At 42.1% G+C, this 19,602-nt stretch overlaps 1 protein-coding gene across 1 annotated transcript in view; it reads right to left on the reverse strand.

Annotated features, from left to right (window-relative positions):
* CLVS1 (clavesin 1) overlaps positions 1–18,682 on the reverse strand; it is a 164,274-nt gene extending 145,592 nt beyond the window's left edge. The window contains exon 1 of the mRNA XM_028109613.2: positions 18,228–18,682. Within this exon, the coding sequence (XP_027965414.1) occupies positions 18,228–18,682 (455 nt within the window). The remainder of the gene's footprint in view (positions 1–18,227) is intronic.
* Positions 18,683–19,602: the final 920 nt, after the last annotated feature.

Below are 19,602 nucleotides of genomic sequence, written 5' to 3' on the forward strand. Positions count from 1 at the left end.
GGTAAATACACAAATATATTGTTGTTATTGTTGTTGTTGTTATACATTAAAAATTCTGCTTAATGTGGTAGAATAGGCTGCTGCCAGAAAGCAGCAACCTTTCCTCACAAAGAAGTGTGAGGTAAATATAATTTAAAAATATGAATTCATAGCTGAAATCAAAAGAAAGAAAGAGAAATCTCCAGGGTTTACAAATGAAGCAGGAATCATCAAAGGAATAAGTGACTGAAGTCTTGTGAAGCAACTATCCAGATCTATCTCTTAGGGTTAGGGTTTTAATGCTTCCACGGTGATGAGACAGGAGTTAAGGTATTGAGACTGAAACTGGAAATGTCTCCCTCATAAAACAAGCAGCTGGGACATGGGGACTCCCAGTTGTAACAGGAATAAAAGAAATTCTGCCTGCCTATCTTTGGGCATGATATAGAATGGGGCTTTCATTTCAGTTCATGGTGGGGGTGGGAGGTGTGCAGGGGGAGGACAGAGATTCTGTTTGCAGATGACATATTACATATAGTAAAGACTCCACCAAAAAATGTTAGAACTAATAAGCAATTTGAGTAAATTTGCAGGATACAAAATGCACTTGCATTTCTATGCACTAACAAACTGTCAGAAAGAGAAATTAAGAAAACAATCCCATTTACAGTATCAAAAAGAATAAAATATTAGGAATAAATTTAACTCAGGAGGTAAAATATTTGTACACTAAGAACTATAAAGCATTGCTGAAAAACTAAAGAAGACGTGAATAAAAGGGAAGACAGTCTGTATTCATGGATTACAGTAATCAATACTGTTAAAATGTCCATACGATGCAAAGCAATATACAGATTCACTTCAGTCCCTATCAAAATTCCAATGATAGTTTCTACAGAAATAGAGAAAACACTCCTAAAATTTATATGAAACCACAAAAGAGTCTGAGTAGCCAAAGCAATCCTGAGAAAGAACAAAGCTGGAGGAATCACAATTCCTGATTTCAAACTATATTACAAGGGTGTGTAATCAAAAACAGACACTTGCATCAGTGGAGCAAAACAGAGAGCCCAGGAATACACTCATGCCTATATTATTATAGACAAAGCACAAAAAATATACTTTGGGGAAAGGTCATATTCTTTTCAGTAAACGGGGCTGGGAAAACTGGACAGTCACTTGCAAAAGAATGAAATTGGATCCCTATCTCACTTACACCATACTCGAAAATCATCTCAAAATAAATTAAAAACTTGAAGACTTGAAACCATAAAACTCTAGAAGGAAATTAAGTAAGCTCCTTGACGTTGATTTCGTCAATATATATATTTTTTGATCTGATACCAAAGCAAGGCAAAAAACCCAAAAATAACCAAGTTGGATGACATAAATCTAAAAAGCTTCTTTTTGCACAGCAAAGGAAACCAGCAACGAAATAAAAAGGCAACCTACAGAATGAAAGAAAATATTTGCAAACCACATATGCAACAAAGAGCTAACACCCAAAAATATACAAGGGACTTACACAATTCCATAGAAAAAAATAAAAACAAATAATCCAATTAAAAATGGGCAAAGAACCTGAATGAATATTTTTCCAAAGAAGACATACAAATAATCAAGAGGTACATGAAAAGATGCACAACATCATTAATCATCAGGGAAATGTGAATCAAAACCCCAGTGAGCTCTTTCCTCAGACCTGTTGGGATGTCCATTAGCAAAAGAGAAGATATAACGAATGCTGGTGAGAATGTGAAGTGGGGACCCTCGTGCACTGTTGGTGGGAATGCAAATCGGTGCAGCTACTCTGGAAAACAGTGTGGAGGTGCCACAAGAGATTAAAAATAGGACTACCATACGTTCTAGCAATCCCACTTCTAGGTATATATCCAAAAGAAATGAAATTATTATACCCAAGAGGTGTCTGTGCTTCCATGCTCACTGCATCATTATTCACAACAGGCAAGGTTGAAAACAGGTGTCCATCATTGAATGAATGGATAAAGAAAATTGGATATACAGAGATATAGATAGATAAACAGATGGACAGAGAGATATAGATTGATGGATAGATAGATAGGTAGATAGATGATATATTATTCAACCTTAAAAAAAAAAAAAAGGAAATCTTGGCATTTGTGACAACATGGATGAACTTGGAGGGCATTACGTTAAATGAAATAAGTCAGGGCGCCTGGGTGGCTCAGTTGGTTAAACGACTGCCTTCAGCTCAGGTCATGATCCTGGAGTCCCGGGATCGAGTCCCGCTTCGGGCTTCCTGCTCAGCAGGGAGTCTGCTTCTCCCTCTGACCCTCTTCCCTCTCGTGCTTTCTATCTCTCATTCTCTCTCTCTCAAATAAATAAATGAAATCTTTAAAAAAAAAAAAGAAATAAGTCAGTCAGAGAAAGATAAACACTGCATGCTATCCCTCATACGTGGAATCTAAAAAAAAAAAAACAAAACAAAACACTTCAAACTCATCGAAACAGAGAGTAGAGCGGTGGTTGCCAGGAGCTGGGGGTTGGGGGAAATAGGGAGAGGTTGGTAAAAGGTTACAAGATGAATAAGGTGTAAGAATCTAATTTACAAATGGTGACTATAGCTAATAACACTGCTCTGTATAACTGAAATTTGCTAAGAAAGTAGAACTTAAGTGTTTTCGCCAAAAAAAAAAGGGGTGGGGGAGTATGTGAGGTGACGGATGCGTTAATAAACTCAATGGTGGGAATCCCTTTCACAGTGTATACATACAGCAAATCAAAAAGGAAACAAAAAAATTTTTTCTGAGTCTTAAGATTGACAATTTGAATGTACTTAAGTTCCCTGAAAGCAGGATCTTCTTCTTGTTCAACTGTGTCCCTGGCATCTAAAAAACATCAGGTATCTCAAAAACAAGTATCTATTGAAAAAATGAACAAAAATGAGTGAAACAAAAAATATATCAAGTCCCAAGCAGGATAAAAAAATAGGTAGATAAGGGCGCCTGGGTGGCTCAGTCGTTAAGCATCTGCCCTCCACTCAGGTCATGATCCCGGGGCCCTGGGATCGAGTCCCGCATCGGGCTCCCTGCTCAGTGGGAAGCCTGCTTCTCTCTCTCCAACTCCCCCTGCTTGTGTTCCTTCTCTTGCTCTCTCTCTCTCTCCGTCAAATAAATAAATAAAATCTTCTAAAAAAATAAAAAATATGTAGATAGAAAACACCTAGATACAACACCAGAAACCAAGAGAAATTTTAAAGCCACCAGAGAGGAAAAACAGACTACCTGTGAAGGAATGTCAGTTAGACTGACAACACACTTTTTTAAAAACAACCAGAATGCAATTAATTAATATCTTCAAAATGTTGGGGGAAAATCATTTTTAATCTCAAGCTATATGCCCAACTAAATTATTATTTGAGAGTAAAGAAGAAATAACATTTCAAACATACAAAGGTTGTTAAGACAGTTCAGTAACCACAGCTCCTCACTTCAGCAAGAAGGCAACAAAGTCACAAAGAGAAATCAGGTGCAAGGTTCAAAAGTGAGCAAAGAAATTGCTGAAAACCTTGGTAGATTTAAACAAGCATTAATTGCAAGCGATAACAACAACAATAACAGTGGGGTTGAATAAGTGGCACTAAAACAAGAGACAGCAATTGTTTTTAAAGATGGGGAAGTTCTGAGAAATTTTCTTCTATTATTCTGGATGAGAATGGAGAGATTGACTGGCTTTGCACTTCTTAGCAAAATCTACTGGTAAAACAACTATACTGAAATTTGGAAAATAACATGTAAAATAATAGGAACAGATAACTTCTAAACCCAAAGGACAGAAGTGAGGAAAAGCATGAAAAAATAAAACCTGATTAGACCAATGTTTAACTGCATGTGAAGCAAGGGGAGGTAGAGACTGTCGTGGACTGCTGATGGGTAGAGAGACTGGAACACCGTTTCTGGAAAGCAATTTAACTACACATACCAAGAGCCATAAAAGTGTTCATTGCTTATTAATTCAACTTCCTGGAATTTATCCTAAGGGAGAGAAAGTAAAGATGTGGTGAAATATTTTATATAATTCATTGTACCATTATTTATACTTGTCAAAAATTGAAAATAGCCTAATGTCTAAATGACATTGAGTCATTAAATGAGTTTCACACTATTCAGTCATTATTTTGTGCCCAATGCACATTGAATAAACTAATAAAGTAATCATGATATAATTTTAAGTGAAAAAAAGCAGAATAATAAAAAGTAGTTGACATCTACTGAGTGCTAAGTATGATCACTCATTTTTCTGAGGCTTTGCTTATATTAACTCCTTTAATACTCATTATAGTACTTGGAAGTTGATGCTATTATTATCATCATTTTATAGGTGAGGAAATTGAGGCACAGAGTATTTAACTTGCCCAGGCTCAGGCAGCTAGTAAGTGGTAGAGTTCTGACTCATACCCAGGAAATCTGAACACAGTGCTTGAGTTCTTTACCACTGTGTTGTCCTATGTAGATTCATAAAGGTATGCACAGTATAAGGCCAGTTGTGTCTGTGTGTGTGTGTGTGTGTGTGTGCGTGCAAAATATACCTTAATTCTCAATGTCAATGATTATAGCTAAGTGGAGCGATTATGAATAATTTTTAATGTCCTAACACTTTCTCCATTTTCACGATTTTCTTCAATGAAAATGCTGACTCTTCATGTAAAGGATAAAGCCATCAGCCCATTTGACAACCATTCTATAATACTATCCTAGTAGAACGTTTGCCTCCCCAGTATACCATGCAATTGTACTCACATGTAAACCAGTAGATGGATAATCTAATGTGGTGGTCCTTAAACTTCTTTGGGTTGTGAACTTCTTGAGAATCTGGTGGAAGCTGGGTCCCTTCTCCACCAATGCACGTGTCTAAAATTTCAGGAGATTCACATATTCCCAGTAGCCGGTTGTAGACCCAAAGTCCCTGCCCTCTTAAGAACAACCCAAGTTAAGGTGCCTCGCTTTCTCAGCAGCTTCAACTACCTGGCCCACTGCAAAGAACAAGGAAGAAATCATCTCCTGTGTTTCTCTCCCTGACTAAGGTCTTTGACCCAATGATCCTTGCCAACGTCCCCGCCCCTGTCCCTATCTCTGGCTGACTGGATACTGAAGGGACCAAACAGTAGAAATTCAAATCTGTCAATACAAAAACTCTGGCCATGGTGATGCGGCCAGGTTCTTATGACATATGAGAAGAGAGTAATAGCTCAGGTCAGGAGCTGAATGGAATGGGCTCTGTGACAGCATTGCGTGAATCACTGTTACCTTAGAGAACATATGGAGACAAGACAAGGCATATAATAAAAAAAAAATAGGCAGAAAGACGAGCTATTTTATTTTGCCTAGCATATTCTTGATGAGAGACAAAGGGCTTATATTTAATAGCTAGAAAAGTCAAAAATACAAAGGATAAAAAAGTAAGTAAATACAAAGGATAGTCACCACTTTGGTAAAAATGGGTTTTAATCCAAATATAAATTAAGATATAGGTCCTTTCCTATTAGGCTGAGGGAAGTATTATAGGGAAGAAGGATACATCAGTCAGAGGGGTGTGTTGTACGTGAATCCAAGGTTAGAGAAACCTTGGAAGAAAAATCGCTCAGGTTTTCAGTTTTGCACAGTTCCAAATAGATGATACAGTGGAAGACACTTCATGCCTTGCCTGCTGGTGCATTAGGCAGAACTGTATTTCTGAGCATACAGATGAGATGTTATAAAATTCATGCCCTGCTACAGCTCATTTACTTTATTCCCGGGGAATCCCCATAGGTCCTCACCCAAAGCATAGAATTCAACAAGCTCAGTTTTCTGACTTCCTAGCCCACAGAAAATTAGGAGAGAAGGTTTTGAAGCAAGCCCACTAACATTCATCAATTAAGAGCTAAGAGAAAAAGTGCCCCCCCCAAACAAAGTATTCGGAAACACATATAGCGAGCCAGTATGGGCCACGTGGCACGATGGCAAGCGCATATGCCCCAGGAATCCCCATCCTGATAGCTATTTCCTAGCCCAGGGTACAGTAATTTATATGCATTGTACTCACCCCTTGTCATGAAGAAAGTGTTCGGTTCTATTTAACGAAGTAGCAAGTATACAATGCATTCTAAGGTTGTATTCGCTTTTTAACCAAACCTGAATAAAATAAAACCTTAAACTTGGCCCTTAAAAGGCAGCCCTCAACTATTTGAAGACTTCACGTCTCTAGAATCCCCTCTTCCCTTACAAAGAGATAAGGTAAATGAGGCATTACAGTTATTATCCTGGGAGATTTCACAGATCAAATATCAAACTGCAATCTACCTGCGGGGGTGCAATATACCAATCAATATGCATGCTATGAAATTATATGACAGATTAACTCATCAGAAACTCATGAGGAAATGTGTGATGACCAAAATCCACACAGACCTGTCAGGGTGAGGAGGACACTGAGTAGAAATCAGAAGCCATTCACTAAGAATGAGGCAGGGAATCAGGTTCCATTCCCTGAGCTCTGCGGGGAAGGTAGCACCCTGAACAGTAAAGCTTTCTATATGTGAAGGCTTTTCTTAGCTTGGTCTGATGCACAATGACACAGATAGAACATAGAATTTGAGAGATGAGGGGCGTCTAAGCGTCTGCCTTCGGCTCAGCTCATAATCCAGGGTCCTGGGATCAAGCCCCACATCGGGCTCCCTGCTCAGCGGGAAGCCTGCTTCTCCCTCTCCCACTCCCCCTGCTTGGGTTCCCTCTCATGCTGTCTCTCTCTCTCTGTCAAATAAATAAATAAAATCTGAAGAAAAAAAAGAGAAGAACTTGAGAGATGAGAGAAAATGATGGTAGTCATGCACTTCACATCATTATTGGATGATTGGCACCTGAGCTCAAGTCACACAGGGGATGGAGCCACTGGGGAACCCCACAATATTGGCTCCAATTCTGGCCCTGGATTGCTCCTGATGCTTCTACAACACTCTCTGTCTCCCTTCTGTCATGCTGAGAATCACTGGACAAGGGGTAGACAGAGCACCCTAGTCTCTTCCTCCCTCCTTCTCAGGTTCAACTGCATGCAACTCCAGTCCCCTCCACAAGAGTATTGTCATTGAGAAGAGTCTAGAAAGAGCCTCTCTGTTTGGGCTTTCTATCATTCCAAACTTCTCCCCACCAAGTCAGTTGAGGGGACTCTCCTGAGCTCTACTCTGTACCCATGGATACCAAGAAGAAAAAAACAGCGTTCTGCCTCCAGGAGCTTCCCTGAAGCCTGAAAAAGTGTGCAGCAAAGATTAGTGTGACAAGCATTCAGGGAAGAACAAAGGAGAGATCAGTGCTGCCCCAGACAGGGGCAAAGCTTCTTAGTGTGAATATGAGCTTTGAAAGATGAGTAGGACTTGGTTTGTTCTTAAGCCTAAATCCCAAATTCCTTATGGCAAGCAAGGATAATTCCTGGCCTCAGCCTACCTCCTCAGCTTCCTCTCTCTCCATGTGAGCCCTTAGAGTCTATGCTCAATGCAACCCACCAAAGCTCTCCCGTTGGGGCAGGCTCACTCTCACCCTAGATTCCTGCAGAGTATGCTTTTTCTGTCTCAAGCAGTCTCCCTCACATTTACTTCCCTCTACCTGTTTAATTTTACTTCTCCTTCAAGTCAACTAATGCCCCCGGGATGCCTCTTCCAGTGTTCCTGGAGGGCCTGTGCTCATCTCATTAGAGGAATGAAGACTGAGTAGGAGGAACTCCAGAAGCAAAGGTTGGGGAGGGCTGGGATGAACAGGGGAGCGGGAGGAGAGGAGGAAGAGCCATTTGACTTGAGCAGAAGATGTCCTTTGGATAAGGAAAGCAATGCCAAATTCTTTTTTTTTTTTTAAGACTTTATTTATTTGAGAGAGAGAGGAAGAGCAAGGGGGAGAGGCAGAGGGAGAGGGAGAAGCAGACTTTCCGCTGAGCAGGGAGCCTGATGTGGGGCTCCATCCCAGGACCTGGAGATCGTGACCTGAGCCAAAGGCAGACGCTTAACCATCTGAGCCACCCAGGCGCCCCATGATGCCAAATTCTTAAGGTTTTACTTGACAAAACATGTGACGAAGAGACTGAACCAGCTTTATTAAGGAGCCATTAAAGACTCCTGAGCTTGGGCGCCTGGGTGGCTCAGTTGGTTGAGCAACTGCCTTCGGCTCGGGTCATGATCCTGGAGTCCTGGGATCGAGTCCCACATTGGGCTCCCTGCTCGGCGGGGAGTCTGCTTCTCCCTCTGACCCTCTTCCCTCTCGTGCTCTCTATCTCTCATTCTCTCTCTCTCTCAAATAAATAAGTAAAATCTTAAAAAAAAAAAAAAAAGTCTCCCGAGCAGGGATTTTGGCAATGAATTCTGGCACAATCCCCAACAGCAGACCCCAAATATAATCAGGCATCATGAAGAAGGAGTAAGAGAAATACTCAGGATCACACCACTAGCCAGCCTTGTGATCTTGTCCAGATGAAATACCCTCTATTTAAAACAAGGATAATAGTATCTCCTTTGCAAATGGCTGTGAGGATTAAATTTAATAATACAGCACAAGGAGATGCTCGATACCCAGGAGCATTACTAATATGAACATTCTTGAATCCCGCAAGGCACTGGGTGTTATCAGTGGGAGTGCCACATTCGCAATTAGATCCAGAGACACTCAGCGGGGAGTGTTGGAGGTAGGGAAGACTTAGAGGCAAAGAGAAGAGAAAAATGATGAGGAACAGGAAGAGAAGGTGCAAAGAAAAAACAACACATCACTTTAAAGCCTTCACAACAAAATTTACCCTTTCTTTATTTTCCTGTCCAATGTTACATTTTATAGTAGAGTAATAATAACTTCTACTGCTTTATAGTACACTCACAATAAATGGCTTCAGAGCCTGATTTACAACCTCAGGGAAGTGCAGGCATTTAATCATTTTAGCAGCTGCTCAAGGTTCTGTACATCCCCGTTCAGGAGCGATTATCTAGGAAGCATATTTAAAGGGTAGGAGAGCTGGTGGCTTCTTAAAGAGCAGAGTTTCGGGGCTGGGGGTTTGGGAGGTTGAAGTCCGGGCAGATGCCAAGGGGCTTCCTTCTCAGTGCTACAGCATCCTCCTTGTGAAGGGGGTCAGAAGATGCTTCCCAGTTTATATTGAGAACTGGGGAAAGCGGTTAATTGCCCAGAAGAGCTTCACGTTGTACAGGAAAAGGTCCCATCTCTTGCGATGCATTCTTTCAAGAAGTCAGCTATACTCATGAGGAAATCAACAGCGAATGCAGCATACAGGCAACGCCACGCTTAGAAATTGCCCTTTCTCTGAACCCTCTTTTCCTGATGCTGGCCTTTGCAAGAGCAGACAAGGGTCATGGCCCGACTCAGCATGATTTCAAGTCAAGTAATTGAGAGCAAGCTCGGTGTTGGCTGCTTTATCCGGGCCGTGCTCTGAAAAGGAAGCAGTTATTCTCAGACCCTCAAATTTCTAGCCATCAGAGGAGACTTTTTTATCTGCAACGTAATGAGGGTCATGTCTTTTAAACTCCTGGGCTTTTAAGTGTGAATTTGGGACGAACAGCTGGCCTGGAAAGATACGCTGTCAATAAAAGCTGGCTCTCCCCATCCTTGTGGCCCCTTCTCACTGCACAGCTGCCCCCTTTTATAACATGCTGCCGGAGCCCTGGGACATCGGACATGTCTCCGAGGGCCAGCTGCCCAGGTAGGCAGGGCCAGACGCCGCCACATTGTCTCCGAGCAGAGGCCCTGCTCGATCCGTATGCAAGAGGCTCCTAACAGGCAAGCTTGCAAGGGCCTGAGCGCCAACCAAAGGTGATGGTGGCGGTGGGCAGAAAGCGGCTGAGCCCCCGGACTAGGTGGAATTAGTGTGGAAATGCTGGAGAAGGTTTGCTAAGGAGTTTTGTGGAGGACGAAGGGGATTTAAAAGAAATACTGGAAGAACTGTTCGGCTGAGCCCCATGACAAGCCATATCCTCGTCCAGCAGGGCGAGGGGGCAACATAAACTCGCCTTACTCCATCCCCTCATCAATCACTGGCTTTTTAGGAGCAAATAGCAGAGATATAGTCTATTGTATAAGACCTTTCAATAGAATGAGGAATCGTATCTTGGGCGTTTTAGACTCTGGATCAGATAGAGAGAAGTGGGAAAACCACTTGGATGACGGTTAAGAAAGGAAATGGGTCCCTAGGTGCCAGACCACTTACTGATGTAGCAACTCGTTTCATCCTTACAGCCCTGCAAAGTACATGTGATCATTACCAGACAGCGAGGAAACCGAGGGTTAGAGGAGGTACCTATGGTAACAAGACCACAGAGCTAGCAAACTGCGGAGCTGGGGTTCTGTGTGCCAGTGGGAAGTCTCCATAGGACACTTGTTTCAATGCAAAGAAGGGGTGGGGCCTTCAGTCACTATCTTAAGTCAGGCTCATACCGACACCCCTTTTAGTAACATATTCCAAGCAATACCCAGATTGCTCTGTGGAGCTAGGTTTGAAAAAAAAAAACAAACCAATCAAAGTTGTCATCACTGTTACCACTGTCAAAGAACTGGGGAAGAGAGTGGATAGGATCTTCAACATTTAGTTTGCCAAGTGTTTGTGAGATTGGAGTATGTGGCGATAGGATTTGCCTGTTGAGCTATGAGGTCCTTTACAAGTCTTTTGAGATCTGGAAGGGCCTGATGTTAGCTTGCTTGCTTACTGATACCTCCCTGAGAGCCCTCCTGAATGTCCGACTTAGTGGCCCCCAAATTTGGCAAGTGAGTTATGTCTGAGGTCCTGCCTGTTTTAGCCACTTCCCAGCAGTGCGATCTTGGATAGATTACCTAACCTCTCTGAGCCTTAATTTTATCATCTGCAAAATACGGATATTAATAGTGCCTACATAAGAGCATTACTGTCTGCCACTTGGCAAGCAAGTTTGATTTAGTGGTTGTAATAACCCTCCTCGGTTCATTTTTGCTCATTTCCAAGCTCATAACAATTGGAAAACTGATCACTACCAGAGCAATTCCAAGAATGCATCTGTAGGAAGAACAGACGGTGAAATCTTTTTCTCGAACCTCTCTCAATAGGCTTTAGGATCTGGGGTTACCTCCTGGAGCTGGTGAGAGACATAAAATCCACTTGGCCTGCCTCGTCTCTTCTCGCCTCACCAGTGCTCGGCATGGATTAGAAATTTGTTCCCTTTTGTGCCGCAAGTTCTTAAACTGACGACAGTCAAACAGATTGAGGCGCAGACCCCCTGCTACTTAGAAAAAGCTCTTCCATGCTCTTGCATGGTGCAAAGGTGAACCTCAATCAACTGGCTTATTTATAGTTTGAAGAGTTATATCCCACCTACTGCCTTGGGTTTTAATCAGAAGAAAGAACCTACTTAATGTTCATCTCCCACTGCCAAATCACGCCACAGAGATGTTGGGACATTTGCCCCATCAGCCCTTTGGAGGTTGCCACAGGTCAGCAATAAGCCTTGGCGTTTGAGGGAGCTTGCTATCTCCAGTATATCCATCAAATAAATTATTGCCTGGCATGAGAGGGCAAGGAGCAGCTGATCACCTTCCCAGAAAAAAGGGAGTGGAAAAGCACGCGTCCATAAGAACAGACAGCCTCCAGCTTGTTTTCTACGTTATAAAGTAAATATGACAGTGTCCTTGTTTTCATGATTGGAAAGGTGAGATGGTCAAGTACCCTGGTAGCCTTCATCTTCCCATCATTGAATACCTGGAGGGACCCCAGGGGGACTGGTGTGAGAAGCTGCCCTGGGGGCCTGAGCTCTGAACAGGAATGCTTCCTTTGGGACCTCAGGAGCTTGCACAGAGCTGGGCCACTGTGGCTGTCCGCGGTGTTTATTGAGCACATGGAGGAAGGAATGAGGCTTGGGTTCATCCCACCAAAGAACGGCAGGTCTGGTCTATTGGTCAGCACCCCAGCTGCTTTTGTATTTGCTCAAACTAAAGCATAAGTCCTTCTCTGCTTCCTTTCTTCCTGCTCATACTTGGGACTAGGCAGACCCTTGACACTGAGCCTCCAGAATCCTCTTAACTTCTAATGCACCCAGCTTCTAATGCACATTCTTCACTGTCTGAACCCCATTAGAACGCATGTACAGGGAACGGCTTCATTGTGTACCCTGAGCCTCCCAGCGCCTCTCGGCTAGAAGAGCAAGCTGAGGAGAAGGTGTGAAGAACCTAGAATTTGGACCCTGGAGCCACACCACCATTTAGCAACATAGCAGTGATTCAGATTTTGGATTGTAAGGGGCTTTGGAAGCTTTTGAGTTCGGTGTAGGAATGAGGCTGTAGCTAGGGCTTAGTGAAAAAGCATAGCCTTTATGTTCAGACAAAACAGGGAAGAATTCCATCTCTGTTATATACTACTTATACACCATTTAGATCCTTGTGGGTCTATGGTAAGGATTAGAAAAAAAAAAATATATATATATATATATACATATATGTATGTAAAAAACACTTGACACAAAGGTACCTAACAAAGGGTGGTTACTGACATTGGTATTAGGACATTTCTAGACATTCCCCATCAGAGGTTCTCAAAGTGGACTCCAGCTCCCCTAAGGGCTTTGGAAATGTGAAGGTGGCCTTTTCAATTGCCACAGTGCCTGGAAGAGGGGATACTAAACATTCCACAATGCTTGACAGTCCTCTGCATCCAGAACGGTGCCCCTTTTGAGAATCACTCCTCCTCAACCTCAGATCCTGTGCACCATGACTCACTGCGCTCATCCTCACATGCGTCCACCACCAGGAAATCCACTTACAGCCTTTCAGAAGCTGCCTGGACGTTCTGAAATATCTAATCACCCAGGGGCTGAACAGTTGGCTCCAGATGTCTTTGGAGCTTGGAATTAGAAGCTCTGAGTCTAAGTTTTTCCATTGATGAGTCATTAAGTTCCTTGATTAGGAATTATCTTCTCCTCCTCAAACCTCTTCTTTGTCATCTGTCCCTTAGTGATACTCCCCAAACGGTTAATGAGCATTAAGTCAGAAAATGTACATGGAAATGCTTGGGAGCCATAAGGTTCTGTGCAACTGTTAAGAGTATATAGATATTCAGCATTATGTACTGCAATATAATTGACTAGGAGCCAACTAAAGGCTTTTCTCTTTTGAAATCTGATTGCCAGGCCATATTGAAGCCTGAGGCACAAGGAAAAAGTCAATGATCTTATCCTGCCTTCTTTAAAATGTTGACATTTTGTTCATGATGGATTTTTTTGCATTAATTTTGATTTTAAAATATTTTTTGAAAAAAGTATTTCTTTTGATTACTGAGTGCTTTGGTGCCCCCTTAAATTTTATACCTCAGGGAAATGCCCCAGTCCTTCACCCTTGTGCTGAGGTCTTGGCTCCCTAATCTTCCATCCAGTTGGTTGTACTTCAGGCCAAACATTTGGCCCTTGTTCTGTATGGTGGAGAAAGAGAGCCTGCAAGATTCATTGCCTTCTTGTAATAACTCTATATACTTGAAGGTAGTAATCAAGTTGTCCATTGGCCCCTTTTTCGCTCTACTAAATTGCCCTAACTCAGCTCTTCCTTTGGGTGCCCCAGCTTCCTGAAAGAACCAACTAATTTTCAACCTGGTTGCTGATTTCTGAGCTTTTTAATTGTGAGAAACAAACAATACACTGACCAAAGAATATCCAGTGTCATTTTATATATTATGACTTTCAATGCATTTCTAGTAGTTTTTCCCCCACTGAGCACTACAGGATACTGTTGTAGTCTATTGTGGGGCTTTTATTATCTGGATCCTCCTTCCCAAATGCCTTTCTTATAGCCTGAGAATGTAATAAACACTATAGGGAGGGACACTAAGGGCAGGTGATTTCTCAGAGCCTCCCAGCCACACCTGAGCTATCCCAGACCACTTTGAAGCATGGTGGCTTGGGGTCTTCGAGCTCTGTTTTTACTTTTCTAGGTGGAGGAAAGTTGGCCATGGTTCAAATCCTGCCATTTGGAATTGGGAAGTACATCTAGTGACCCAATATCTTAGATATTTGCCTTATTGGGATTTTTTTTTTTTTTTAAGAAACACTGCCATTTGTTGAATACCAACTACTGTTAACTTACGCTTATCATCACCCCCACTTAAGAGGTGAGAAACAGCATTTAAGCATTTAAGCAACTTGCTCAGAATCCCATGGCTGCTGAGGAGGCAGCTGGGATATGAAGCGGGCTATCTGGCTTCAGAGTTTCTGGGCACATTTAATCACTGTTCTGTTCCGCCTCTTGGACACCATCAAGTAGGGCAATTGGGGTTAATCCTTGTAACAGCTCCACATGCCAGATATCATACCTGTTTCCACTTAGTGAAATGGAGACTCCAGAAAGTAAAATAACTTGACCAAGCTTAACTCTTCTTTAGCTAAGCATGGGCATACCGGGTTGTAGGACCAGGTACAAGTATGCGAACCAGAAAGAAACAAGAAATAGATTTCTTTTTTATCATATCTTAAGGGGCAAACTCAGTTTAGGTGAGAAAGATCAAAGAGCTTATTGAACGATGGTATCCCCCTACGTCTCCAGTATATACCAAGCAGGTGAGCCGAAACGTAAACTCTGCTAGCCCAGAAAGAGCCAGCTTCATTTTATGAATAATGATGTGAGTGCTGATTTCATCTAATTCATTTCAGTTCAGCCTGGCAACCTCAGGAAATACAGAAGCCACACAGCCCTTCGCTGAAGACTGATTTCTGGAGGAAGCCAGTTCATGCTCAGGGAGGCCAGCGCTCCCGCCCTTCAGTTGGCACACTTAACCCAAGCCGACAGAGCCCCCGCGTGCCTCTGGAGGACAGTGCTTCCTATCACTCACCACTCTGCATTTTTGTTCATGGTGTCTGGGTTTAGATGGATGAGATTTACATAGTTTTAATAAATATTAATAACCATTTTAATCTCAGTAAACCTTTCATATGAGACATGCAAATCGCTTCCCAGCTATCTTAGGTGCCCAATGACTGAGGTAATCATTTTGCAAAGCTCTGCCAACTCTTCCAGGCCCTTCGGGCCCCATTTAGGCTGGGTCTGTGTGACAGGAAACATGTTCCAGGAGAAAACAAAGAAGTACTTAGGATGGGCATGCAGGCAGACCACACCCACTGGTCCATTTTCATTTTCAGGTATTGTACTCCTGTCTCTATCTTTATCTATCTACCATCTGTGCTCAATTATTTTTGTAGAGGGCTGTTTTATAATATTAATAATAATACTAGAAGTTAATATTTATTGGGTGCTTACCATGTGCCAAACAATGAGTTGTGTTCCTTAAGTGCATTTTTTCATTTGATCCTCCCAACTGCACTATTAGATACATCACTATCATCCCCACCTTAACAGATGAGAAAACTGAGTCTCAGAGAGGTTGCTTGTCACAGGTCATATAACCAGGAAAGCACATGACAGTACCTGGGTTCATACTGAGGTTTGTTTCCTTCTAATGATCTTTGGCTGTCAATGGGATAACCTGATCATTTACCTTCTTGTTGAAACCAAAATATTTGGAACAAATAGTAGTGTATAGTTTGAAAAAAAAAATGCCTCAAGTAGACTCAGCCTGTGTGGGGTCGGGGTGAGGGTAGGAGGAAGAGAGAAAGAGAGAGAGGTTACTTCAAAAAACCTAGTGAGTTAGGCAGCTATAAAGTGAATTTTAAAATCCCTTTCCATCCATCCATAGGATCAGGCTGAATGAGCTTTACATTCAGGAGCCATTAGAGCTGAGGTGTTTCAGGGATTACCTAGCTTGAGCTTCTTATTTTACACTTGAGGAAACTAAGGAACAGAGGACTGTAACTCATTCAAGGTTAACATAATCATACACATTTGGATTATTCTCTCAGAGCTTCGCTTCTTCTTACTATTACTATTTGTTATTACTTCTTAATACATTTGAGAAACAGTCGGACCAAATGCCAATACAAGATAAAATATTTTGCGATGATGTACTTTTTTATGTGTAAATCACTACTTAGTGTCTTAGCAGATGGAAGTTCTAGAACACTTAAAACAATTAAGCACAAATGAAGTCAGTATGACTATTCTCCAGAATCATCAAAATTGTCCTGTTCCAAAATCCAAAATGTGAGCATGCCATTCTCAAAAAGCCGGCTGTTTTCTCAGGTATAAGACTGACGCCCTGTGTTGATGGTGTGTGTGTCTCAGAAGGAATTCTCCTGTGCTCGATGGGAGTTAGCCCTTTGTATATTTGCACACTGCAGGACAGTGGATTGCGCGATGGGCTCTTTGCTGGCAGGGACTTTGTTTTAACAGAGCAGAAATGTGGAAATGCATCCTGGCCCTGGGGCAGAGCTGACCAAGCTCTAGACTGATAGTGTTAAAACCCTGAAATACCTCTTCAGGATTAAGTTGCCCGATCCCAATTTACCAACCAGAAAATAGCCAGTGGTTCTAAGGTGTCTTAAAATATTATCATTTTTAAGAGGAGGAGGAATGATATGAAGTAATAAAGGGCCACCCTAGAAATTCCTTTTAATTATACTGGGGAAGAATTCTTTGATGTATTTTTAAAGTTAAACCCGTGTCTCCCCAGGGACTGTAAACATTTCCATGATGATACTTCTGTGAAGACCAAAGTCACAGGTGAAGTTTTGGAGATTGATTCATGCATTCTTTCTCATTCAGATTTATTGGATATTGCGCCATGCGCCAAAGAGATAAACATGAAAGTGACAGTCTCCTGCCCTCAAGGAACTTGCAGTCTTGGGAGGAAGCCTAACAAAGAGTACACAAGTAAACGCACAATTACAGTGAAGTCAGGTTAAGACAACTCTCTCAAGTCAGACTACCAGAGCTCCACACCCATTCCATATTTTACTAGTTATGTGATACTGAGTGACTTACTTAATTTCTGAAAATCTTGTGTCACCAAATGTGACATAGGGATAATAATAACGTCTTTCATGAAAAGGTCTCATTGGGTAAATGAGACAATATATATAAATGCTCAGTAGAGCATATGGTATACATATCCCAAAATAATAGCTGTAATGGCAATGGTTCTTACACTCCTATTGCAAATGCTTTAGTGGAAATGATGAACAAAGAAAGGGCACCTAACTGAGAAGGGTTGGAGGGGAGGAAAGATGAAAACTATACAGAGAAGAAGCATGAAGAGGAGTATGAATCAGTAGGCAGACTGTCCAGGATGGTTGGAATTGGGATAAGAAGTGGCTGGTCTCTCCTTTTGGTGCCTGATGTGGTAGGTCCAAAGGCTTGGAGGCATGGAAAAACCTCAGTTACTCAAGGCAACGCCTATACTTGCTTCCAGCTGGAAGGGCTGGAGACCAGCAAGGGCAAAAGGGGACACACAGCAGGAGATGTACAAGGTGCATCATAAAGGGCCTTACTTTACTTTGAAGGCCTTGCAGATCACTGAAGAACTTTAGTCAGCAGAGTGACCTCACAGAATTTTGGAAGGGTCACTCCAGCTATGATGTAGACTATCAGAAGAGAGTAGATCAGAGGCAGAAATTCAAGTGAGAAATGATAAGAATCTGAACCAAGGCAATAACACCAGGAGCAAAGAGAGGGGATGAGATGTGAAAGGTTCTTAAGAAGAAAGGGGTGGGACTTGGCAATTAATTGGATGTGAAGAGCAAAGGCTGGAAGCAGTTCATGATGACACTCAGATTTCCGGCTGGAGAGACTGGATAGATGGAAAGGTGGATATAGTGCGGAAGATGGTGTGTTCAGTTTGGGACATGTTGAGTTTGCAGTTCTTTATAGGATTTTCAGGGAGAGATGAATTTCTGGCGCTCAGAAGAAATATAGGGTTTTATTTATGTGTTGAAAAGACTTGATTTAAAGCCGTCTACTGAATCCATTTTTGTTGTTTTGGTTGTTAAAGATGAGAACACGAAAGACAAAATATATGGTTCTTCTAGAAGACCAGCTTTCAACTTTATTAAAACAAATGGCCCACTCTGATGAATAGAATAATGATTTCTAAGGTGTCTTACAATTCTAACACTATGATTCTATTGTTCCAAACCACCGCCGTGAATCTGGAATTGCCTTTTGATGATGGTAATCTTGTGGCCTTAAACTTTCCTTTCTGGCTGGGTGGACTATATATATATATAAAATGAAAGCCCACTCGCCACACATTTTTGCATTTTTAAAAAAATGAAAACCATACAGCCCCAAACATGCAGTGAAGACGCTTATGAAAAAGAAAAACCAAGTAAAGACACTATCTACATTTACCTACTCTGATCCCAATTGGCTGCAAACAGCAGAAGAATCTTCCTGCCGTAGTGATCACGGTTTTCCAGGACTCCAGGAAAGCCGTCGATGAGAGCCCTCTTAATGCCGGGATCGTCAGCCTTGAAGTTTTTGAACATGTCCAGGTTCAGCTGGCGGTACTGAAAGTACTGGGCCAGGAGTCGGAAGGCATCTGTTTGGTGAAACTTCCTGGCTCGGAGAAATCTCAGGATGAAGGCATCATCTGTACGTAAAAACCCAATGTCAGGCCTGGTGATGATCATGTCCCTGACTTGCTGGATATCCTGATGTAAGACATCTGGGTTTTCATTCAGTTCCAGGCGAGCTTTTTCTATAGTCTCTGGACTGAGTCCGGCCTGTAAATGGGTCATCTTGGCTGAATCTCCTTTCCACGTGCTTAATTTCTGATATTTTGGAAGAAGGGAGACTGGTCCCATTCACCTGACGGTCTGCCGAAATCGGGGCCCATTCAACAGTTTTGTTACTACCAAGCTGCCACAGAAACAAACAAATAGAAAGTCTTCTTTCTGTTCTTGGAAAGCAGTAGGACATTCAGGTCTTAGGTGGTGGTGGCCATCCAAAAAAGAAGCAAAGCTGAGACCATTTCTCACTGCAAAGCAAATGCACACAGGAGAGACAAAACAGTGATGACACAACATCTCGGCAAATTAACTGGAACTGAGATAGAAAAGCAGTACTGTGCTGTGGGTTTGAGTAGATGAGGTCTCCGAAGAATAAAGGGTAAATTATCTTTAAAATGGTGTAATTGGTAGAATTTTAGTGTTGACGTCCTGAAAGGATCAAATACTTGAAATATGTTTGGGAACGTTTTAGTCACACTGATCATGTTAACATAATAGTGTATGGTCAGATTAGTAATAGGTCGCTCTTTCATTAATTACTCTAAGAAATGGTAAGAAGAGAGAAAGAGTCTTCTCTGCTGCAGCATGCTTTATGGGGCTATTCACAGGCCTAGAAATTATGGCTGCTGTACAATTTATTGCTCCCATTAGCCTCTTTTCTCAAACAGAAGTACCTTTCACAGAAATACCCCCTCCCCCCACCTTTTTAAAAGGCAGTCATTTGCATCTTAACAATACAAAGGGACTGTTACAGGTCACTCTATCTGTAACCCCACAGGTACCTAATTACTCAAAACTGAACTAACAATGGCCTAGGGAAGGGGGAGGGTGGCAGCCTTTTGGCTGGAAACCTGACCTTCGGTAATCAAGTTCAACAGCAATGAGAAAGGACCCTCACGTGTGGACATTACAAAGCAGCTTTCTTATTTGCCTTTGTTACTCTTCTGTAGGCAAGGCAAAGGGACTTGAAACCCCGGGTGCATCCTTGCTGACCC

The sequence above is a fragment of the Eumetopias jubatus genome, unplaced genomic scaffold, assembly GCF_037043125.1.
Source record: "Eumetopias jubatus isolate StellerSeaLion01/CBP00866 unplaced genomic scaffold, mEumJub1_p1.0 scaffold_4, whole genome shotgun sequence".
NCBI lineage: Eukaryota > Metazoa > Chordata > Mammalia > Carnivora > Otariidae > Eumetopias > Eumetopias jubatus.